Here is a 24774-nt window from a genome sequence, read left to right as displayed (position 1 = left end):
GAATACGTAGGGGATGCTCCATGAGAGCCGGAAGAACTACTAAGAGCAGAGATGCCATAAGAGGGTTTAGATGCTGGGAGGCTGTAGCTGGAGGAACCATCGTGCGAGCCGCTGGCGATAATTAAGCCGCCAGTCACGGAGTGTAAAGAATTCGAGGAAATAGATTGAGGAAGACTGTAGCTTGATGAGGAGCCATGTGACGATCCCAGTACAACGGGAACGGTGGATCCCCCGTTGTTGTAAGCCGAGAGCCCTTGAGCTGCGGTAGCGTAAACTGGCGCAGAGGAATACGAACCGGAGCCGGAATACGAACTGCTCGCGGCGTCACTGCCGCTCTGGGATCCAAAAGTGACGGGGCCAGTTTTCGACGAGATGAGATTGCTTCCTCCACCACTTCCTAAACCGATGCTGGTTATGCTGGGCACGGAGTACGTGCTCTGAGCTGAATGTCCGTTCAGGGAGGCACTCTGAAGACTCAACGAGTTATGGTCTAGTCCAGAAGAAACATATCCAGATCCGAAGCCGCCGGTTGAAGGTTGAGAATATGCGATTCCATGACCGATGGAACCGCCTAAGCTCAGTCCAGCATGTCCAAGGGAGAAACCACCGGATGATCCTCCTAGATTATAACCGGAACTCACCGAGGTGGTGTGCCGAGTAGGAAGAAGATCCATGCGATGGAAAAGTCAGTGAAAGGCCGCGTTTATTTGGCGGCACTCGAAACTGATATCGCGAATTTTCACTGCCACAGACAAGAACCGCCAGCCCCAGAAACACCTACGCAAATAAAATTAATATTATCGTTACTTCTTCACTTTCTAGGGATGGCCCACTTTCGTCGGCTTAATCGGTTTATGTGAAAGTGGAATACAATATTATTAGTCGGTAATCTGATTTATAATTAGATTGCTTAAGCTATGAGCGATTATATTAATTAAGCAAGAGATAGATGCATAATTTTGCCAGCCAAGTATATAAGAATATTAATTGGTTAATATTTTTTAATTTCAACTTTTAGTACATCATTTTAATTGCATATTTAATTGTACATTAACATTTAGTATATTATTTTAATTGCACTCTGTAATATTTAATTTTGATTTAAACTGTTCTGCTCTATAAAATAGAAATTTAAATGTATTAAATTAACGTAATTATTACTTTGCTAATATCTGTAATATTTGATAATAATAAAATAATATATAAATGATAATCATAATATTTACATTGTAAAATGGAGAATTATATCTTAAAATAGATTTTTCTTTAATAGAAATTTAATACAGAGATTATTATTATAAGTATTATATATTAATTATAATATTGCATATACAGAGATTATTGTTATAAGTATTATATATTAATTATAATATTGCATATAAATATTATTATATTAGTTATTAATCTTTTAAAAATTTTATAGCTGTTATATTTGAAATAACTTCGTAATTAAACAACGATCTAAATCTCTGCAAAAAAAAGAAGAGTTGCAACAATCTCGACCATTATCGAAATATCTTTAACACATCCTGTATAAGAATATTTGCATGCATAATATGCACAAGACACATAAAGGCACAAATAATCGATATAGATACAATTAAAAATTAAAAGAATTACGAAGAAAAATTTTTTGTGGCACTTACAATTGACCGCATGCTTGCCGGAATGGGATTACTCTCGTTAGTATTTCTCGCAATCGGGTGACAGTCGAGTGGTTGAGTGTGATATCGCGGTTTCTGATGCCATTGCTACCAAGAAGAAAGCCTTTATACATGAATCCCCTCTCACACGGTGAAAGAAAGGTCTAGGTGAAGGTAAGTCTCCCCGCGCTAATATACCGGGTGCAGCGTCTCGTCGCCTCGCGTCGTCGGGGCACTGATAGCGGTCAGCTGGTATAACGAGTGTTTTACAAATCGAATTCTATTTGCGATAATAGCGGACCGATACATTGATTTCTATCGCAGTTTTTTCTCTCGTTAAACATAAGAAACAACAACATCCTCTCGAGGAAGTCAACAATCCGTTTGAAAGAGGAAAAAAAGACAAACAATGCCAGTCGCGCGAACATAAAGTCAATCGGAAAAAGATTTATCGCTTCCCTCTCGTAATAGAGCGAAATTTTGTCCTCGCCTTATTGCCTTTGTTCGCAAAGCGTTTCGAGAAAGTGTGTAAGGAAGGTCAATTACCTTCCGCACATGTTCAGGATATTCTCAATTAAGGTTTCTTTGCTTTTTCACACATCCGGAAAGATATCCTCCTAGTGATCATATTGAGCGATATCGTGAAATATTCATAAATCAAGAAAATTTCAGTAGATTAACTTGTAATATGATATATTAAATATTTTTTAATTACTACATTCTCGCAGAACCAGTAATTTAATTTCAACGCAATAATCGTTATCACGTTGGTATGCCATATCAAACCACATTATTTTATTTTGTTGCTCAGTGTAATTAATTCACTTATACAAGTAATCACTTATACAAAGGAACACTAGCTCGTCACGCATCAGAAAAAACGTAATTATATTTTCCACTCGCGACAAGATTCTTAATGCATTTTATATTTTTTACTCTTGATTTAAAAGCTCTAACGAAAAAAGTCTTGTTCATTAGGTATCACGAATTAGATCGCAATTCCGATTTAAACATCACTGAGACGCATGGCTGCATACGGAAACTATCTTGGTACCAATTATACATGCGAAAAGAAAGTAAAATGAATTTACTTATATAATCATAACTTTTCAAAAATTTATTATTTCAGTACACCGAAAGAGTATGTCCGGATATACTTCCGAGATTATTCACTGTGTCTTAAAGAAATGCTTTCCATGCATTGAAATATACTGAAATTTGTGTGATATTTTTCACTCACAGCTCGTCTCAACACTGATAAAAAGAATTGTTAACCAAATATTTGTCGCGTGAAAAGAACACGCTTATTATACGTATTTTATAACAAACGTCTTTTTGTTAAACCTCAATTTTAAGAGACTAATTCACACTTGCATGTTTTCTTATTGCACATACAAAAATCAGATTAAACCAGATGGTTTCATTCTTAAGCGCAAAAATTAATCGAGTTTTAAACATGCCTTTTCAAATGAAACAAAGTAAAATATTTTATAAAATTTCAATGTCCTACATTGTTTTTAAAAAAATATCTAAGGAAACTACACTTTTCATTACATCTAGAAATACTATTTTCAGTTTCAACTAATCTAGAATTTATATTTTTAATATAAAATGTAGAAGTATAGAATACAAATATTGTAACATTAAATATGTATTATGCTTATGTGTTTATCCGTCTTTTACGTAAATTATAGTCTCTTAGTTCATCTGAATTAAGATCAGATATGTAAGAAAAGAATGCTTGATACAAATGTTTTCAGTTCGTGAATAAAAAAAAAAAATTTCGCCACTTGTTGAAAGCCGATGGACATTAAAAAGTGAAATGCACTTAGAAATAAACGAAAAAGCTGCTACATAGTGTTTCTCGTTTTGATTTCTTCACATAATAAACATATCTGGTAGAAATAAAGTCATAGGAAAGTAATTGTTCTTCGAGAATAAAGAGAGTAACCATAGGAATAAAATGTAGCCATAAAAAGATAATCGCGTTCTCCGAGAATTTATAGCGCCTATTTGTCTCCTCCCAACATACCAAACTGTAGTAATTGAAAACGTTTGATTGACATCATTTCACTTTCACTCGTGAGATAAAGAAAGAGCATGTTGTGTTTGCAGTATTGTCCAATTTAAAAGGCGACGAATTAGTCTTAAGAAAGATGACAGTCGCGATTTATTTCCAAGACAGAGAAATAGAAGTGAAAGAAAAATAAAAGATAAAAAAAGATAAAGAAATATTATTTTATAATTACCAGTTTTTGACACAATAAAATATTTGAAATTTATACAATTTTTATTTTTATGCCACTTTTTACATAATTTTGATATAAATAAATAAATAAAAAAAGAATATATATATATATATATATATAAGTTTATAGCAACTCATTGTATTTGCAACTAACTAAATAATATCAAAAGCTTAAGAATATTTGTAAAGTGTTACAGTATTACAAATAATATTCTACGCGCTTATGTAAACTTATTAACATATTCATTTGTAAATACGCTATCAATATTAATTTTATAACCATCGCTGATAAATCTTATCGATGTAGATAGCTTTATTAGTTATATTGTTTAAGTATGTATAGTTATGCAGTGCATAACACAGGATATCTTTAAATGTAAGATGTTATCACAGCTTTTGTGTGTTGCGAATAATGTATCTGTCACTTTGTTAATATCTTGATCAAAGTAAAAGTATTATTGAGCAAAACACGCATTGAAACGAAGTGTACTAATAAATCCTCAGATATCATCCTTCGCATCTTGACGCTAAGAAGGAAATGTTCAAACATATCATGTTAATATATTATTAAAGAAGATAAACGTGTCAGTAAGAACTGATTCTGTCATTCATCAAGAGAACCAGTTAGAATCGCAACACTACTTGGAATTATGCCAATGTCGACAATTGATTACCGTGCTTCACGTACATGGTTTTGAATAAAAGATATTGACTTAAAATCGCTCTTCCTTTCTCATTTGATTACTATTATATAACTTGCAACATCTTTGGCTTTTTGTTTTCCAGTCCTTTTTCAAATTTGTTAATTCTCTCGCTTTTTCGATCTTTAACTTTCTACGTATATGCAGTTTCCTCTTTACATATATAAATTTTCTCATTACATCTTATTTCTTTATCTCTCGAATTATTTTAAACGACAACTAAGATTTAACCATTTATATTATTAAAAAATATTTATAACTACGAAAAAACGTAAAAAATGTTAAATTTGCAAATGAGAGCAATTTACTCGGTGAGAAGTAGGATATAGGATTTCTTAGATAAGATTCAGAGAGCACATTTGAGAAATCCTGACCGAGCGAGTTTGGAGTAAAACGATAAAAGTGCACCAGAATAAAACGAAAACCGGACAGTAAAATATGGGTCACTTGCGGAAAGTGAGTTGATGACAGGTTTGAGAAGCAATTGCGACAAGGCAGCTCGACAGGGTCACACAAGTTGTGCTTTTAAAACCCTTGAATTACTTTGCGAAGGCTTTATATAAGTCTTTCTATCAGAATCGTAACGATTTCATCTTCTTTCTTGGAAGATCTTGCTTTCTACTAACAAACATTAACACAACTAAAAAAAATGCAACATACATATTCTACAAATAAAAGCAATCGATAAAAGAAAACATATCATTTTAGATTTTATGTTTTTGGTTGCCGTTGCACTTAATACTGCTTAATGAATATATTAATGCATTTCTGTCATTAAGGCAAAAATAAATAAACACTATCACTTGTAATGAGATATTATATAAATCTTGATTTGCAAATCAATTTGATTATTTTTTAAATCTTTCTTGGAATCTATAAATTTAATTACTTGTTTCTGATAAAAATATTCAACTCATCGTAAATAAATTAATAATGGAAAGTAACATGTACACTTATCTTATTACTTTGATTTTAAAAATCTTAGCAATCGAAAGCAATTTAATTATTGAATTTAACAAGGAAAAGAAGCAATCTTTGCTTGCAAGAAGTGAGTAATATTAACAGTTTTTAAATAAATTTTGTTTATTTATGGATCTCGTTTAGATCTCTAGATTTCGATTTATAAATTGGGTTAATACATTAGCGGCTCATTCTCGATGTATCTTCCCTTTCTTGTCTAGTAAGAATGAGCCCAATGATTACGAAATCATCTGGAAGAATTGTATACTTGCAAACAGCGATATATTATGCATGATAAGATTGCTCAGATAATCCGGCTACGTTAATCGTGGCTAGAATTATCGAACGACTTTTGAGGTCAGAATCGAGTGACGTGGCGATGGTCCGTGCGCGACCACGAACGATGGTCACGACTACGAGTGAGAGTCTCTTTGTATAGATCAGTGTTCTGGGCCGGAAGTGGCGGTAATCCATTTTCTCAACTTTCCATTCCATTGCGACTATATAGAATAAACATCGCGGTTGCGTGCGGTTAACGTTATTCTAGCATTATAAAAACGCTTGAATCTAGGGCTTACCTGGCCCTACGCAATTTCTTAACATATGTGTCATATATGGAGAAAAAATATTGTATTTAAAATAGAAACTGAAAATATTTATATTAGTCGTTATTCTTATTAAATATAAATAATTAATGTAGAATAATAATTTATATATTTTTATATATTATTTATTGCAAGTTGATTTCTTTATTTAAAATATTGTATATATAACTGACAAAATTTATAAAATATTATATAACTCACAAAAATTTATAGAAGATTCATACATATAATTATAAATGTAATAAAGTTTTATGTATAAATATCAAAAATCTCTAAGTTTTAATGTATAATATAATTTCGTGTAATAGTACAGATAAATCTGTGGATGGACATAATATTCTGATTTGATGAATAAGCTTTAATGTTGCATACTTACCAGAACGTGTCGCATTTTCAAACTCAAATAATTCTTATCGCACATAACACTGCACTCCAACTATCTTTTTAAAGACTGCGTTACTTTGCATGGGATCTTGACATTGAATTAGACAGCACGAAACTAATTTGTTCGAGGATGGACAGGTCCGTACTGACTAAGACTACGGCCATACCTGCACATGTATAAATACAATCGGGTCGCGACCATTCACGAATTACAATAAACTTTCTTACTGGCTTTCATCGACCGAACTTAAGCAATACTGTTACGAATTTGTGATGTTATACATATCGATACAAAGTACATCGTATAATCGGAGCAATCCCATAATCGAAATTTTGCGGCCGCTTACTAAAATCCGTTATTCTTGATAGCATGTGTCGAGTAACAACCACAAAATGCGAATAAAATCGCGAAATAGAATCAATTTTGTATGTTACTAATTTTAAGTAAAGATGTTATATAATATTAAAATTATATTGTAATAACTGAAAAGATTAAAATATTATATTATAGAATTCTAGATTTATAGAATTATAGAACTATAGAATTATAGAATTATAAAATTATAAAATTGTATAGAATTATAGAATTATAGAATTATTTAATTATTCAAATTGTAATACTTGCTTTTAATAAATGCTACAAACGCGACTTAGCGCTGCAAGGGTCGCGTTTCGTCATGAGATGAAGAGACGTTTGCAAAATCTTTTCTTTGCTACTGCGGTAAAATATAATACATATAAGAATGAATAAAAAAGTCGAAACTTGCATTAATCATACCTCTATCTTTTAATTGTGTCTAAACCCTAATTACGTCATCAATAGAGAAATGCGAGGCGATAAAGGAAACGAGTGTCATCGTGAACTTCCGACGAGGTCGTGATAAGTGCCGCATTATCGCGTGAAAACACAGCGGACTCGTCTATACGGGATTCTCGTCACGCTTGTCCGGCTCCTCTCCGGGTCTCCCAGTGAAAGTCGCAAAGGTGAGCGTAGTCTCCGGTCTCGGAGAATACGGAATAAGCGCTCATTTATAGGGATATATTCGTATTGTGTAACGTGCGATTACGCGTAAATCAGAATTCGCATACGAACATCCGAACGCCCGAAACGTCGACGCCTTTTTAACATATGTATTGGGGATGCTTGCAGTGTTATGCGAATTGTAGTATAATGGCGTAAAACTCGAAATCGAAAATTGAATAACGTCGGGCGTATCATTCACTCATCGCTCACGTGTCCTTCTTCGATGATGGAATTCGTAAATAGACACATGTGGAAGTGGAGCGTGACTTAATTATACATCAAAACGAGCAAATACATGAAATAATGTGGTAATAGCGCTATAAAAGATTAATATTTCACACGTTTTGGACGGTTTTTCAACATTGATCAAAACTTTGTATAAAACAGATAATGATGGACTATTTTGCAAATTATTAAAAAAATAAGTTATTACTATGTTTACTATAATTTTTATTATAATTTTTACTATAATTAACACTATATATTTAAATAGTATTTTGTTTAAATAAAACGTTATTTTAAAAAATAATTATAATTTATTTATTTAACGCTAATTTACAAAAGCAATCAACATAATTTAATAAAACTAAAAAATTTCATCATGTTTTGCTTTGAAATTTATATTCAAATTTATAATCCTTTTCATGTAATCGTATTAGTTCTTCTAAGAATGTAATACAAAATTTGTATTTTATATTTTACGACTTATTCTCTCTGTAAAATTAAAACAATAATAATTCTTGTTATCATAAATCCAAATTATGCAAATGTTTCCGGATATATACTATAATTACAGTAAATAATATAAAGCATGCATTAATTAATATCTATTAAAAGAGACTGCTTCGTTTTCTATATATTACACAGATTTACTCAAAGAGACTGCATTACTTGCGTTTGTGATTTCCTACTACCTTTGTACCAGACACTGTAATGGAATTCACAGGTATGTCGCATTAGTGAAACTAATGTCAATGTCCACGGCTGGTAGTGAAGCACGACGACACTAATGCAACCCCATTTATGTGCACACGCGTTTACGAGCGTCAACTCATTTTGTCGCAAGTAGCAACTTAATAGTGTCAATCGTTTTCGCTCAATGTCTTCCTGCATGAATATCTGAAAATCCTCACTGCAATCCGAGAGAATACATTATGCATCCATATTAAACATGAAAGAGCAAATGTATGCGCGATGAACTCGCCGATTCTGACTGTGAAAATGATATTTGTACACCGGATATATGCGCGATCTGCGGTTACATAAATTCCAATCAAATTAATGCGCTTTTATAGTCATTAAAATTTGTAATGCTTTCCTGTCAATTATTCACCGCATTTACATTGCAGACAGTTTATCTCGTAATGTATCTTATGCATGTAAAATAAGCAAATTATCCCTTCAATAAACTCTTTTGATAGCTTAAGGGCAGTGTATTCTAAATAAACTGCGTAATATTTTGCTAAGATCAACATTATAATAAATTGTCATAAATTATCATCTTACTTTTGCAAGTTATAATAATTTGCAATTTAATAGCTAATGATTATTAGATATCATCTTGAAAATATCATTTTAAAAGTCAAAATTTAAAAAATTACTATGTTTTAAAGAACTAATACATTATAAATCTGTATTTATTCAATTATATAAATATACAAAAATTATAAATTATTACATTTTCTTATGAATTGTAAAGCAATATAGTCTATCATTTATCATTTTTATAATTTTATTGAAATAAAATAAATGCTATTGGTAACCGATAATTATTATTTGAGAAACAATAATATTATATTAAAATTATTTTGTTAGTATTCCGTTAGAAGCAATTTGATAATGCTTTAGTATAATTGCCCAAGTATAATTTCGTTTTTAAAGTTCGCAGAAAGCAAACTTGCACAGAAAGGAAAAAAAAAGGAAAATTGCATAGGAGGAACAGAATTCGTACAGATCGCCAAAGAAGAATCACTTTTTTTACATACTTAGCGTTATTTTATTATTACAATGAATACAATGATTAAAATTATCGGTAGTCAAAGAACTCAACCTCGCACTCTCACGTTCATGATTACCAAGAATTTCAGGGACGATTAGAGATTGAGCGAATTTATAGACAATTTGAGCAAAATTTTCCATGATCCATCCTGTGTGTTGATCGCGTGTCATCGCGTTTTAAACTACGTAGTAGGGAGCATTGTAGTAAGGGTAACGGTAATAAGGATAGGTGTATGCGGAGTACGCGTACGGCAAGTTGTAACTGCTGTATGCATATTGTGCTGCATATGAGACTGGTGCGTAGCTGCCTACCACGAAGCCTCTCTTGTCTCTAATGACATCGGCGGCCTGCGTCTCCTTCTCAACGGCTACCTTTGTGTCTTCGGGCGTCTGTTCCACCGCCATGACGATGGCAAACAGAGCCAAAAGAAGAACAGCCTGAAAAGTAAACTTTAATCAATCCACAGCTGATTTTATCGAATTCGTGTGATATAGAGTGTGACATATAAAATCAAATGTTATTAATTTTCTATATATTCTTATATATCTATACATATCCTTATAAATCCCAAAATAATGAATATTTTTAAATAAAATTTATTTATTATAATATGTGTTTATGTGTTTAAAAAAATATATATATATGTATATATAACATTTTATATAAATGTATGCTCCCCATATGATTTAAAGCTATTTTGCAATTAATATAATATGACATAAAAACGTATAATGTTGTAGAACGCATGAAACAGAGATAAGATTTTATGATTAATTGATATTTGCAATAAATGCTTTCATGAGTAAAGTAAATGTGTAAATATATTTAAATAATATGTAAATATATATATTTATGCTAAATAAATTAAAATGTAAAATTAAGGGGAAATACAATTCGCAATCATAAAAATCTGAAAATATTTTAAAAAACTTTAAATATGAACAATTTATACACATCACATATAAACATTTATATAAGCTGCAAATATCAAAATAGATGTTGCAGAGACCCTTTTCGAATCGCAAAGTTGTAAAGAAAAATAAACCAATGATAATTAATTATTATTAATAATGTGGGAATATTACAATATCATAGAAACATAAATACCAAGATTTAATCTAAAATTGGAATGTGCATCAAATCGATAGATTTACAGATAATTGCGGTAATGTGGTGATTAGGCTAATCACGACGATCAGTTAGTGAATTATCAGTGAAAATCTGAACATTTCATATAACGCACGAATGCATAGACTCGATAAATCACGCACACATGTACAAGACGATAAATTCGCAAAAATTTTATCGATATCTTAACGTTTGCTTCATTCAATAGCAATATCAGCAAATGCGTAAATACCAGAGATCTATCGGAATACTTACAACAAAGCACTTCATAGTTGATTGGATTTCTTTGAATCGTAGGAAAGATCAGCTGTTGATGAACAGTAACTGAATGATGCCTCTGCTTTTCGGCGGATTGCTTATATACCCGACGATTCATATGCGTTCTATCTATACGCGTCACTAACCCGATTGATCAATGCACGAGGACGTATGCAGTTGCGTGTGTGCGTGTTGCATATTGCGTGTCCTGCGAGCCGTTGCATGGGGGTTGTTATACGGCGCATATCGTACACGCCTTTTTTTCTCATAAATAATCTGTGGGTGTGTGTTGCTGTTGTCGTCGTCGTATAGACATCGTAGAGGTTCGCCAAGACATCCCGTATTCCGCGATGTATTCGTGCACCTTGGATGGATGGAACTTGGGTGAGGCAAGGGACCTTGGCAATCTGCCAAACACGGAGGAAAGTGTTTTATAACGCTAGCATAATTATTACTGCACGTATTACGTACTTGTCTCTAAAATACGAACTCAGTGAACTTCGACGCGCAGATTAATTGTTACCTAGCATGCAGTCAAGGTGCAAAATAAAGAAAAAGTAATGCAAAGTCTTAGACTTGATCTCTTATTTAGAAAATCGCCTAATAAAATAAATAAATATTAAAAATATCTTTAAACATATATTTACAATTATCATATTTACAGTTATATCAATAAATTGATTCAAAAATTAAATTGAATTGCAGTAAAACTTCTCGTAAATGATTATTAAGAATGTATTGCAACTGATAAAATATCAAAAATCATATATTTAAAATATTACAAGGTTATTAGAAATCTTTATACATATATCTCTAAATATACAAAAATTAAAATTATTCACTTGTGCTCTCTATTTACTTTTATTAATCACAATATATATAATTATTTATAATTATAATAATAATTGTATGTAATTATACCATTTTGTTCGAGTACTGATAATTATTGTATCAAGACGAAAAACAAAAAGTAAAATTACCATAATACATAAATAATATTCAACAGAGAGAAATCTAATTAGTGTGTTACAAATATAATTCTGTTATTATACCGGTTCTGTGACTGACTCATTTGGATTATAGCGACATAAAAACATACATATAATTGGCAGAAGTAGTTAAAATAGAATATACAACTAATCTCGATCAAATAAAATTAATTTATGATGTCTGGTGACTAGTTCACTTTGCATTACTTAATCGTCTGTTCAGTAATGAATAAATATTTGTGGAATGCTATTATAGACTGTTTTCTAATTATCGTGGCTTCTTAATTATCTTTGGCAAAATAAAACGTACTAAAACTAGGGAATTTTACTAAAATGTTTTTCGTTTTGTAGTTATTTCAGGAATAATTTATAGAACTTTTTTATTGTTATTAAAGAATGCAATTTTATTGGACGCGACGAATTATTAACTCCTGAACTCCTAACGCAGTTGTCTGTGTTGCATTGTCTATTTTGTTACATTTACTATGGAATTGTAAATTGCGAATTCTGTTATATCGTTATTTGAATTTGCATTTACATAAAAGCTAATTAAATATTCAGTTCACATCGACAAATTTAATTAATCATAACGTACGAATTTGTCTCAGTTTGAAATCGGCATTACCAAACATATACGTTTCGCTTTGACTTCCGTTTACAAACATTTATGCTTATTAATTAGTAATCCAAAACATAAACTCTATAATAACATAATTTTTAGTGAAGTTGCAATGTTAAAAAATATATTATCTTATACTTTACATTTAAAGATTTAGATTTTATATAAATTTATTTATATTAAGGAAAAATATAAGCATCAAGCTCATCACAAAATAAACCTCACAACGGCGTAATATTATAACTAATTCTGGGTTTTGTTCAACCTAGAATAGATTAAATATTTCCGTCTGACAGAAAAGATCAAGGATATTTGTCGGCCCACATATTGAAAAAAATGCTATTCTCAATATTTTTTAAATCGGACTCGTGACGATGGGCCAGTCTCATGACTCATGACCCCAATATTTTAAAACCAAAGTATCTTTTTTTGCGGCGTCGATTGCACTAAATTTTATTAAAATTGTAGTTTATATGCTAGCAAGACGACATGTTTGCATAAAATAGCGATTAATACTAGACGCTTATCACCTTCGCCGCTACGCGTTTTACATTCCTATAAACAGGAAAAAGATAAACTTGTTAACGGTTTAGATCGTAAAAGATTCACGTATTTCTCTCTAAATTTTTGTCAATACACTTTTATTTTCATATTTTTGCATAGTTCTCTATCTACGCGTATTATTGTCGCAGATTTATAAAACAAAATATTTACATGATGCAAATAAATAAATATGATGCAATTATATATAATTTGTAAAATTTATATTATTATTTCGTAAGATAGAGGATACATAGCTAGTTTTTAATTTTTTTTAAGTTATAATTTATATATATTTTTATTTAAAAAATTTTATGAATACACAATTCTATAAAAAATTAAAAAATATAATAAAATTAGTAAAAAATTCTTCTATTTTCAAATTAATAAAATAAAATGGACTAAAGAGCCATACGCCGGATCTCTGTGCTAATATAATGAATACAAACGTTTCAGTACATTGGCCATCTTCAGTGTTACACTCCGAAAGCGCACGCAATTATTTACATTACAGATATAATAGTTTTTTACCCTCCGAAAACGTAAGCAACAGTTTCCATCAGTTTTATTAATTTGTCAAAAATATGACATACAACTTATTACAAATATTTTCTAACGGTCACAGCTACGTTTCTTTTACACATTGACTACATGATTGCAACAACAACACTTTCTTTCATTATGAAATTTAACGATGAACTTATTATGCTTTTGATAAATCTTCATTTTTTTATTATTGCGATTGTAACTATTTATACATGTTTGAAATCTGTAAATTTGTAACATAAATAACTGCGTGCGTTTTTCAAGTGTAATACTAAAGATGGCCAAAATCAATGTGTCAAAACGTTTCTATTTATTTTATTAATAGATGAATTATTAGCATGGAGATCCTCCCGGCGTACGGCTCTTTAATCAATTTTACTTATTTTATTATACAGGTTTATATTGCCTTATTCTAAAAAATAATCAATATAAATAAAAAGATGCTATATTGTTTTAATTTGTTTAATTCATTGCTATTAATTGAAATAAATCTTTTACTATTAATTATAAAGTAAATTTATAAGTTACGGTATGTATATCATTATGTACTAAACAAAATAATTGCGAAAATAAAATGATAACCTCCTGCAAAGTTGCGGACAGTTTATTCAATTGATTGGAACACGGTATTAATTTATTTAATTAATAAGTACTACACAATCCACTCTGTTCTCAGGTTTCAATGTAGTTACACTTCAAAATTCACTTTTCAATACATAATTCATAATATTTTGTTTTAACACTAGTGTGATAAACTGTCTTTAATATTATTTATTCGCAATCTTAATGTCTGTTTGACATTAAAAATCGTAAATTAATATGCTCAAATGACTAATAAATCGTGACACAATAAAATAAACTCATCCATATGTATCATAATTTATCATTCATAAGATACATTCTTCATTTAATCATTTATATCATTTCGAAAGAAATGTTAATAATCTATTTTTCACAATCTCGTAAATATAAAAATTGCGTTAATACAATAAATATTTTAACATAAAAGATTTAGCCTAACAATTTAGATTTATTGTTAAGTAAAAAATTAACTATACATGAATAATAAATGTGAAATTTTATATATATATATATATATTCCATTTATAAAATAGAATTTCTAAATTTTAAGAAAGAAATTGTGTCCTTAAAATGTGTAATATTATTTTATAAAAAAGAATGTAATATAATTCTCTTGCTAAAATAGAAGAAAAATAAAAAATGCTAATATTTCTCATGTGAAGATCTGTTAAAACAAATTTTTTTACATCATATTCGACTATAATTAATTCCATGGAAGAATTAGAAAGATCGAATCCTTTATGTGAATTACAAATCGCTATTTATATGCTGGAAATAGAAAGGCATGGAAAGGAAGTCGGAAGTGTTACATCCATTCCCCGATTTCAAAGATTAGGAATTCAGTTTCACAAAGTAGATCCCTTTTACTTCGACAGTTTTTGCACATCAAAATATTACTTATTAATAGTTTATTAAATATTATTTGTATTTTAAAAATAGAGCATAATTATATCAGCAAAAATTAGATACGAAAAAATGCGATACAATGCGTTAGGCCACTATGCTACACGAAAATGTTAATATCCACGCACTTCATCGAGTGTGTGTGTAAAAAATTATTGTTACCATTTCGATTTGGATTATTGTTGCCCGTATCTCCAATTCAAACGCTAGTAGGTTACGATATAATTTAATACTTCAACACACGCTTTCTGAATCAATTTTATTAACGGATTATTAATAATGTCATGGTACTTATATAAATGAACGTAGTATAATATGCTATGGTAATTAATTTATGTGTCAGATACAATTAATTACATTTAGCAAGTTACATATATTGCCAATAGAGAACCAAAGTTAAACGAGATTAAACGAGAATCAAATGTATGTATGAATATAAATATAAAATAAAATTACATTAATTTAATGTATTATTAAACATGTGAATTTTAGCTGTATTTTCTTAACGGATTAATCGATACATTTCTGCAACACACACATCCGTATATGCACATGTGCGCAATCCCTCTTGATATTTAATTATATTATATTTAATTATATATATTTTATAAAAATTTAAAAAAATAACACACGCAAATTTAGCATGCTGTTAGTTATTTTACTTCTAAGTAAAAAAGAAGTTTCTTATAAAATATTATTGATCCGATACGTTATTTAAATAATTTTAATGGCTTGTAATCTTCTTAAAAAAAAAATCATTTTTAATTTTAAGACAAACTAGTTTCACAAACATAGTGAATTCACAAGATTTTCATAGTTCTGATATATTTTCAAAGAATAATATAATATATAATGTATATATAATATATATTTTACACAAACTTCTTATCTAAGCATAATAAAAAAAACATCTTGTTATATTCGACAATACTAAATTTAAACCTAGTTAATAATATTTATTTAAATTTATGTGTGTGTGTGTGTGTGTGTGTATGACAAAACAATATAAAATTTTCTGCACGATATCACATCTCAATTTATACAGTAAAAGTTAATGTAACTGATGTTAATAATCAGTTTTTTATTGCCTGTTGGCTACTAAGATATATTAATTAATATCAACTTTCATGCAAATTTTATAATTATATTTAGTTGATTTACCCAAACCCATAAAAAATAAAAATAAAATTTATTTATTAATTACTGTCAGAATTAATTAAATTGAATATATACCGCTAGAGAGCACACATATGTGCTTCATTATAATATACTTCTAGAAAAGGCTACTGCAAATTAAATGCACAATTTTTTTAGTGATAATTTAAAAAGCAATAATAAATATGCGGTTTTGACGTATTACTAAAAAAATATTAAATATCGTATATGAAATGATTTATCGATTTTATCATAGCTACCGTGACTGTCATATTGAAAAGTAAATGTTCTGTATATTTTTTGAATGCGACTCGTACAGAAATGATCATTTTAAAAATACATACAACGGCACATAATTCACAAGAGTTGAAAAATTTAAGTTTGGTGATCAAGATTTTAATAAACTTTTTATAGAATTAATTATTTATAAACAATATTAAAAATTTTTAAACACAATCAAATAATCTTGTTATAAATGAAGGGAATGAGGAATAGGATACGGACAATATAAAGGTTGAAGAATCAGAAAAAATGAAGATAATATATAACAAAGTTATATTCATATTTTATTCATAAGATTAAGACAAAAACACTTTAATATTTTAAATAATAAAAGACTTCGATATAGCCACAATATCCATGTATAAAAGATAGTTGGAATGAAAAGAGAGATGCGCTTGAATCAATGTAAATTATTTATTCAACTTGCATTGCACAAAATTGATTTTCTTGTTGCCTTGCAGCTTCCGCTCGTTCTCTCCCTACTCTTCGCGTGCCCTCAATCGTTTCATCTAGTATTTCTATGCGACATTTGCACTTAATGATAGAAACGCGGAAAACTCGAAATATCATATCTGCCAACAATATAATAATTTATGATTTATAATGCTATGAAATCGGTAAATATAATAAATTGATAACGGGTTAAATATCAGATAGAACTAATAAAAATCAGGAAGTTCATACGAAAGATGGTGAGAATTCATCATTAAGTATTTTTACATAAATGATGTACAATATTAATATTAACATTAAACTTACCATGTACAATGTGTGTATAGATGATGTATAGATAATTTCTATATTTATTTTTAGATTCCAATATAAACCTACCAACAATAAAAAAAAGTTATAATCTATAATGTTATAAGTTCTGTAAAAATATATTTATAATAAAATTATGTGTCAGATAGAGCTAATATAATAATCACGATTCATGCGAAAGATGGTTGAATCATCATGAAATATGTTTATATATATAAAAAAATAAAAAATGTCGATTTTTTTTTTTACAAACTTCTTTTTAAACTCACCATATCATTTTGGTTATATGAATATTGTACTGTATATGGAATCTACACACACATACGCAATCACAGTTCTTCCTATAATATATATATATATATAGTAATATAGATTTTTTGTAATCATTTAATTATTTTAAGCATATATATTAATTGCTATTTCTTCTTCAGTGGTAGTGACGAAATATGTAATTATATCATGATTTATCAATTGTTGATTATACATCATTGAAATATATTAAATTTAGAAAAATAATAAATATATATTATCTAAAACATTCTATAAACTTACAATATTTGATATGGCTTCAATTTGCTGTTTTGAATATCTAGAATATAAAATAATATTGTCTTTAAATTATTTAGAAGACCAATAAATTCAAAATATAATATATGTATGTAAAAAATATCAGTTAGGGACGAAAGACTATAATATTAAGTTGTCGTCAGAGTTGTATCAGTTGAACTATGCTAGTCATCATTATGTATCATATAAAATATGTTAATACATATAGCAATAAAAATTCAAATATATACCTTTACATTAGATGTCGTAAATTTACAGTTTTTAACATAACTTTAATTTGATGTTTTGAGATGTCCCTAAAACATAAAACAATATTGCCTTTAAATTATTTGAAGCGTTGATAGATTCAAAATATAATATATGCATTTTAGAAATGTCAGTTAGGGACGAAAGACTATAATATTAAGTTGTCGTCAGAGTTGTATCAGTTGAACTATGCTAGTCATCATTATGTATCATATAAAATGTGTTAATACATATAGTAATAAAAATTTAAATATATACCTTTACATTAGATGTCGTAAATTTACAGTTTTTAACATGACTTTAACTTGATGTTTTGGGATGTTCCTAAAACATAAAACAATATTGCCTTTAAATTATTTGAAGCGTTGATAGATTCAAAATATAATATATGCATTTTAGAAATGTCAGTTAGGGACGAAAGACTATAATATTATGTTGTCGTCAAAGTTTTATCAGTTGAACTATGCTAGTCATCATTGTATATCGAATAAAATGAATTAATATATAAAGTAATTAAAAATTTTCACAAGTACATACTTTTACATTAGATGTTGACTCTGTTATATCAACTTTCTTTTGTAACTCGTAATTCACACTTGTTTGGCAATTCAGATTTTTCGTCAAATAATATTATAAAAAATTTAATAGCCATAACCATTTATAAAAACCATGTAAGCTTTTAATTATCTCCATTTCAACAGCCTTATACAGCTTGCCATAAATATATTGTTACTGAATTTATTGTATTATCTGCAAAAAAAATTAAAAAATTAAAATAAATTTGAATAAAAAATTATATATAATAGAACTCTATTAACAGAAGAATCAGTACTGCAGGAATGTCGATCATTAAATCAGATAAATCATTAATCATCATTTAAATATCAATAACAAGTATAATAAATATATTATTAATACTTTAGAATATACAATAAAATTTTTTTTACATTTCAAAATATAATCATTGAGAAGTTTATTTAGCTAAAGCTACCAAAATTGTTAATCAAGATAGACTTACCATTTCATCCTTATATATTCAAGATTTTTTGAATTTTGCCTGCACAAAAATTCTCGGAACATTAATGTTTTCCTTTAAATTCACTGTACGTCTCTGTACATAACTACAACTCAATGTTTGAAAACCAGCAGATACAAATAAATTTGCTACTTGTTCTGCAGAGAAATAATAACTCCTGAAATCCAAAGAACATATCGTCATTAATATGTATTAATTTGACGAAATAGAAATCTATATATTATATATAGTAAAATAAAATCCCAAAAATTTTTTTATTTTATGATATAAAAAATTTTACCTGGTTCCATCTTGCCGCATATAAAGATTCTCACTGATCTTATGTCCAGGTTTAAAACGTAATTGTGCCATATCGTATAATCCGTAATCTCGGAAAAGTAATATTCCCCCAATATCAAGAGCATTGTATATATTTTGAGCAACTCTAATAAATGCAAAAGAATGCAAGCAATTAATACAATTGCACGTTTAACAATATTAGATCCTTACAATAATTTTATTATTAATGCATTTTTTATCGTACTTGTGAAATTTATCAGGATGAATAGCTGATAATACAAAGATGAGAGTTGTAACATCAACTGGACAATCAATTTCAGAAAAACAATTCTCTAATGTAATATCTGTTTGAAAAGCTTTCATTGTAGCTGGATCAAACAATGTATGATTCTATAATAGAACAAATATTAGCACACACATACTAATTTAATGCAATAATATTCCCGCTAATTTCCAACAATGGCCTATTCAATGTACCTTAAATAATTCGATTGCTCTTGTGGATAAATCGCAAGCGAATATTCTCCGAAACTTCAATCTATCCTCTATCAACGGATAAACAAAATTCCCGACACCGCAGCCCACTTCGAGGAGGACATTTTGATTCTCTTTGCCACCCAAACCCAGCAACTCATCAAACTCTCGCGTGGTCCAATGTCTATCTTTGAAAAATCTAGTATCGTTACGCTTGTAAAATAAATCCCAATGCTTCTTTGCATCCCTTTCAAGTTGATCTGCACGAAATTCGGACACCAAACGGGAATCTTGCGCTTTTATCCTATCGATTTCTTCCGAAGTAAGACGCTTGACCACGTGCTCCAACTTCGATGTACCATTTTCAATTGATTCGCTCATTTGTTTTCCGAATATATACTGCCGAAGTAACTAATTAAAACAATAAAAAAAGAATTTATCGCGGCGCTCACAAATATATTCATGATCTTATGAAAATTCTTCGAGATACTCCGTTTGGTAAAAAGAGAGAGATACTTACTTGTCGGGAGCCAATTCATGCTCTCTCGTTGAGATGCCCACAGGAAATGAATGAGACCTACGCTACCCGTTACGCATGAGGCACGAGACGAGCTTGCATACAACGCCACGTACGATATTGCCACGAAACACTAAACATGACACGTGGCTTAATACACGTGACTGACACGTGACTTACTACGCGCGAAATTCAAAGAAACAGAATATTTTCAGAAGAGAGCATGATTTGAAGAGAACAGCATTTTAACGACATACACAAGGTAAATAGCACTTTCTCAATTTTTCTCGAAATTTGAATACTTGTAATATTAAGTAAATTATCAATCCGCGTAATAAATTAAAAATCTTTTTAAAAATTTGTCATTTTCTTTTGGAATTTCTAGATAATATCATAAATATCTCTTCTTCGTATAATATTTATTTTTTGAAGATTTTATTATAATTTTTTTATGCAGAATTGTGCAGAATGACAAAAATAATGATTTATAAAAAAAACACGGTTTTATTAAAAAAAAAAAGAAGTTGTCTTTCTGTCTTTTGAAAAATTTGCTAGCGATATCTTATTTATTCTTTAAAAGAACACTAACATAAATATAAAATTTAAAACATAACAGAAAACATGTTATTTTGCTATTCTTAATAGTTTTCGAGAAAACTATTAAGCTAATTTGTAATATTTTATGGATATTATATATTTGTTTAACATGATCGTCTATTTTACTTTAAAATTAAAATGCAAGAAAATTTATAATAATATATAATTAAATTATATTTGAATGAAACTATGTTGTAATATATACAGAATCTTCTATATATTATAAATATATTATTAATGCAAATCTCTCTTTTAATAGTGGTTTAAGAAGATTAATACGATTAAATTAATTTGATTAAATTCCTTCACGTATTACTTATCCCAAAATTAACTAGGTTTCTCTTTATGGTTTTCGTATGTCGATATTCCGCATGCAAACACGTTTGTTCGATTAACATGCAGAACTCGTAGGGGACAAATATTTTATGTCACTGTGTAGCATTGGCAGACAATAGTGTACTATTAAAGGAGGATAGGCGTGACCAAAATTCAGTTAACAAGATTGCACATTCTCATTGTGATTTTGTGAAACAAAAACAAAACAGTTTTAATAAGTATTGTATATATTGTTATAAATATTGATGCAAAATCCCTCTGCACAAGTGCGTATAAATCATATCTCACTTTATCTCTCATCTTTATTTTATCATCACACATGTTTCACGTATATATTATTCAATACATTTTATGATTCATGAAGAACCCATAATCTGTAAACTGAGCATGGTTGAAAAAAAATGAATCGATCGAGTAGTATATGTAGGTCATTGCAGACCACAATTTTGTCGAGAGCTTCGCGGGAGGTAACAACCATAGATTACCTGAATGGAATGAGAAACACGTTTCGCAATTCACAGTCATTAATGCCTCGTAGAATAACGTCATTTTGCAGTTTTCAACGCGACCATCCTTCATGGCCGCTTTATAACCGCATTTGCTCTGAATATAAAGAAATGCTGTAATTAAAATCGCGCTTCCATACACTAAATCGTGACGTAAAGCAATTAGATCAAGTTAACTATATAATTTACCTTATTGTTAATATACTAAATAAGAAATTTTCTCGTAGTTTTACACATTATCGTTTTGATTTTCAACTCTTTTATATCGTAAGTTTATTTTTAATGCATATGTTTCTCTCTTTACTGTGTGTACTAATTATATTATTTTAAAATATAATAAATTAATAACTTAAAGAGATTTTTAAATATAATCATAATAATTGATTAAAAGTTGTACAAACGATTAAATCAGATATTAATTAAAATTTCATAGCAATCAAAATTTTACATGGTTATACCTAATAATCAAAGTTTGTATAATATTAATTTATTATTTTTAAAGTCGAGATAAAAATATTAAAAAATATAATATAAAGAAGATTTTGTTTTAATATTGATATTATATATCCATAAATGATTAGTAATATCAGTAATTTGTATAAAATGTGTGATGAGCGAGAGATCAAATTACATGAATAATTTGTATTTAGAAGCCGCTGAGCCAGCAATTTCGTAATCAGAATTGCGATGCATTCGCTAACATACATGATTTTATTTCGATGTTATTACTCGAAAATTTATCTCTCTAATTAGTGGATCGTCATAGCTAAAGCGCGCCTCTCGCATCGGCTTTCATCCGGACTACTGCGAGCGGTTTATGATTATGCACAGTAGTGCGGTGTACATAATCGTAAAAACAATCCTCATTCCGGGGAGAGCTCTCACGAGATTGAGCGACCCTCACGAGAGTGATCAAGAGATTATGCGAATTTCTCTTGCCACTGATACCCATTATTACGTTTTAACAGCAATTTATGCAGTTTCAAATCTCACTAATATTTCTTTTAACAACTGATGTAAATCCTTTTTGGAACTTTTTCCACGGGAATAATTACAAAGATTAGCCATGGCGGATTGTTATCCGCGAAAACGTTCAGTTACCTTTATTCAGTTACCTTTATAGTATATATCCAACAGCTGTGATGAAAGAATCTCCTTCATGGGGAATGAAAGAAGTATGTTTGTGTAAGCCAACAATAAATATGATTAGTCACGGAGTCTTTAATGATGTAGAAACTGTTTAATCCATTGGTACTTTATAATTTAAAATATTAATATTATATTATCTGTGCTTTTCTATAAAAAACTATGTGTAGAATTACATAAATATATATTATTAACATATTAATATATATATACATATATATATGCAATATATATATATATATGCAATATATATATGCACCTATATAATATGCAATAATATCCGAGATGATAACATTCGCGAATTACGCGTATTATGTCATGGATTGCACGTCAACATACTTAATGACTATACTTATTCTTTACGAGAAAAATCTCTGCAGTTGTTTATGGAGCAATTGCGTGGATGCTTCCCACGAATTATGAAACTAGTTTACACAGTCTACGAAATGATAATTATTTCTCATAATCAAACACGCTATAGATAGATTACATCGCATATTGTATTGTTATTTTATGGTGACAAAGATTGTATCTCTGACGTAATCAATTTTGTTGGTTTGTAGATGTCGATCGATATAAATAGTTTGCAAAGATTCTGTGCACTTATAAATATAATAACTTGCTTTTTCTATAAAAAAATATGATATATACATATCTTAACTATTTGCAAATTTTACATAAATATAAAGTCAAAAATGTTGCGTATATTACATTGTAGTTAAAAAATGTAGCATTAAAAATATAATCAATTATTATCAATTTGGCATAAATATTTTTCTTTCCATAACGTTTATAATTAGTCGTGAAAAATTCACATTCATAAATATACAATATCAAATCCAAATTTCATGACATACATTGCGACATAAAGAAAAAAACAGAAAGAGAAAGAACAAGAGCAAAATTGAATAACAAGTTAAAATTTATTACTAATTACTAATATTAGCAGTTAATATTAATAATTATTAATACATATGTATACCTATACACTGATCTAAATGCAATGTTAACATATTTGTTGAGCAAGTAATATGACGGATATAAATTATTTCACCGTTATACTGTCCAAATACGTAAATAATAAGTAGTACATGATGATTAACGATCAACAGACTCGTCTAAAAATATGCCGTGTCGAAGAGAATACCACATGTGTGACTTCACTCTTTCAAGTACTACCGCTTACTTTACATAACTTCCCAATGCGCAGTTAGAAAATTACGAATGCCATTTATGGCAATTGAACAATTTCGTTATTTTGTGTGTATTGCACATTTTTAATATTTATTAAATAATATTTACATAAAATATAGAATAAATATTTTTCCCTTCTACGTATATAATTAATTCACATTCATTAAAAAGTTTTTCTCTAGATAATAACATCTTCCTGCTTAATAGTTTGACAAAATTAAGTAGAAACAATAAAGTTTATATAAAATTAAATCGTGTTTTTAATTTAAAATTTAATAAATATCAAATTTTTTATCTATGATAAATTATTGATTAATCCTTATATCGTCTTTATTAACGGCTTATATTTCTTAATCTAAACAACATTTTCAAATAATAACGTACCATTTCATTGATTTGTTTAAAGAAGGAGAGAGGAAAAGAAGGAGAAAGAATAAAATATTTTTGAATAGAATTAAAATAAATATCAACTATTATTTTTTAATTAAGTTAGATAAATTGATAGAAGAGGGGTACGGAAATAATCTCTACAGAGACATATATATATA

General features: G+C 29.0%; 3 protein-coding genes and 3 non-coding genes across 8 annotated transcripts in view; all 6 read right to left on the bottom strand.

Annotated features, from left to right (window-relative positions):
- The window catches only part of LOC115233881 (uncharacterized serine-rich protein C215.13-like), a 2672-nt gene extending 895 nt beyond the window's left edge, over positions 1 to 1777 (bottom strand). Inside the window, 4 exon segments of the mRNA XM_029804505.1 lie at positions 1 to 651; positions 653 to 777; positions 1647 to 1718; positions 1721 to 1777. Coding sequence (XP_029660365.1) covers positions 1 to 651; positions 653 to 777; positions 1647 to 1718; positions 1721 to 1777 — 905 coding nt within the window.
- A 7495-nt stretch (positions 1778 to 9272) lies between these two features.
- On the bottom strand, positions 9273 to 11448 carry LOC115233816. The gene is made up of 2 exons (XM_029804415.1): positions 10948 to 11448; positions 9273 to 10001 (listed from the first exon to the last, which is right to left on the bottom strand). Exons 1-2 carry the CDS (start codon positions 10960 to 10962, stop codon positions 9741 to 9743), a joined length of 276 nt encoding a protein of 91 aa, XP_029660275.1. The 5' UTR covers positions 10963 to 11448; the 3' UTR covers positions 9273 to 9740.
- Positions 11449 to 16827: 5379 nt separating this feature from the next.
- On the bottom strand, positions 16828 to 20563 carry LOC115233854 (methyltransferase-like protein 6). 3 transcript variants are annotated; one of them, XM_029804468.1, is made up of 12 exons: positions 20451 to 20563; positions 19934 to 20341; positions 19701 to 19846; positions 19458 to 19601; positions 19160 to 19334; positions 18679 to 18891; positions 18400 to 18465; positions 18126 to 18191; positions 17881 to 17917; positions 17598 to 17669; positions 17326 to 17393; positions 16831 to 17138 (listed from the first exon to the last, which is right to left on the bottom strand). In XM_029804468.1, the coding sequence occupies exons 2-5, from the start codon at positions 20309 to 20311 to the stop codon at positions 19178 to 19180; spliced, it is 825 nt and encodes a 274-aa protein (XP_029660328.1). In that variant the 5' UTR covers positions 20312 to 20341; positions 20451 to 20563; the 3' UTR covers positions 16831 to 17138; positions 17326 to 17393; positions 17598 to 17669; positions 17881 to 17917; positions 18126 to 18191; positions 18400 to 18465; positions 18679 to 18891; positions 19160 to 19177. The 3 variants fall into 3 exon arrangements, with proteins under 3 accessions (XP_029660329.1, XP_029660330.1, XP_029660328.1); XM_029804469.1 differs by lacking the exon at positions 18126 to 18191 and having other exon boundaries at positions 16828 to 17138; XM_029804470.1 differs by lacking the exon at positions 18400 to 18465 and having other exon boundaries at positions 16828 to 17138.
- Positions 17990 to 18078, bottom strand: LOC115233943. The gene has a single exon (XR_003883856.1). It is a non-coding gene; the product is annotated as a small nucleolar RNA snR60/Z15/Z230/Z193/J17 (small nucleolar RNA).
- Positions 18264 to 18352, bottom strand: LOC115233945. The gene has a single exon (XR_003883858.1). It is a non-coding gene; the product is annotated as a small nucleolar RNA snR60/Z15/Z230/Z193/J17 (small nucleolar RNA).
- LOC115233944 lies at positions 18538 to 18628 on the bottom strand. The gene has a single exon (XR_003883857.1). It is a non-coding gene; the product is annotated as a small nucleolar RNA snR60/Z15/Z230/Z193/J17 (small nucleolar RNA).
- Positions 20564 to 24774: the final 4211 nt, after the last annotated feature.

The sequence above is a fragment of the Formica exsecta genome, unplaced genomic scaffold (genome assembly GCF_003651465.1).
Source record: "Formica exsecta isolate Colony F162 unplaced genomic scaffold, ASM365146v1 scaffold191, whole genome shotgun sequence".
NCBI classification, from domain to species: domain Eukaryota; kingdom Metazoa; phylum Arthropoda; class Insecta; order Hymenoptera; family Formicidae; genus Formica; species Formica exsecta.
This window is presented reverse-complemented; position numbering and strand designations above follow the sequence as displayed.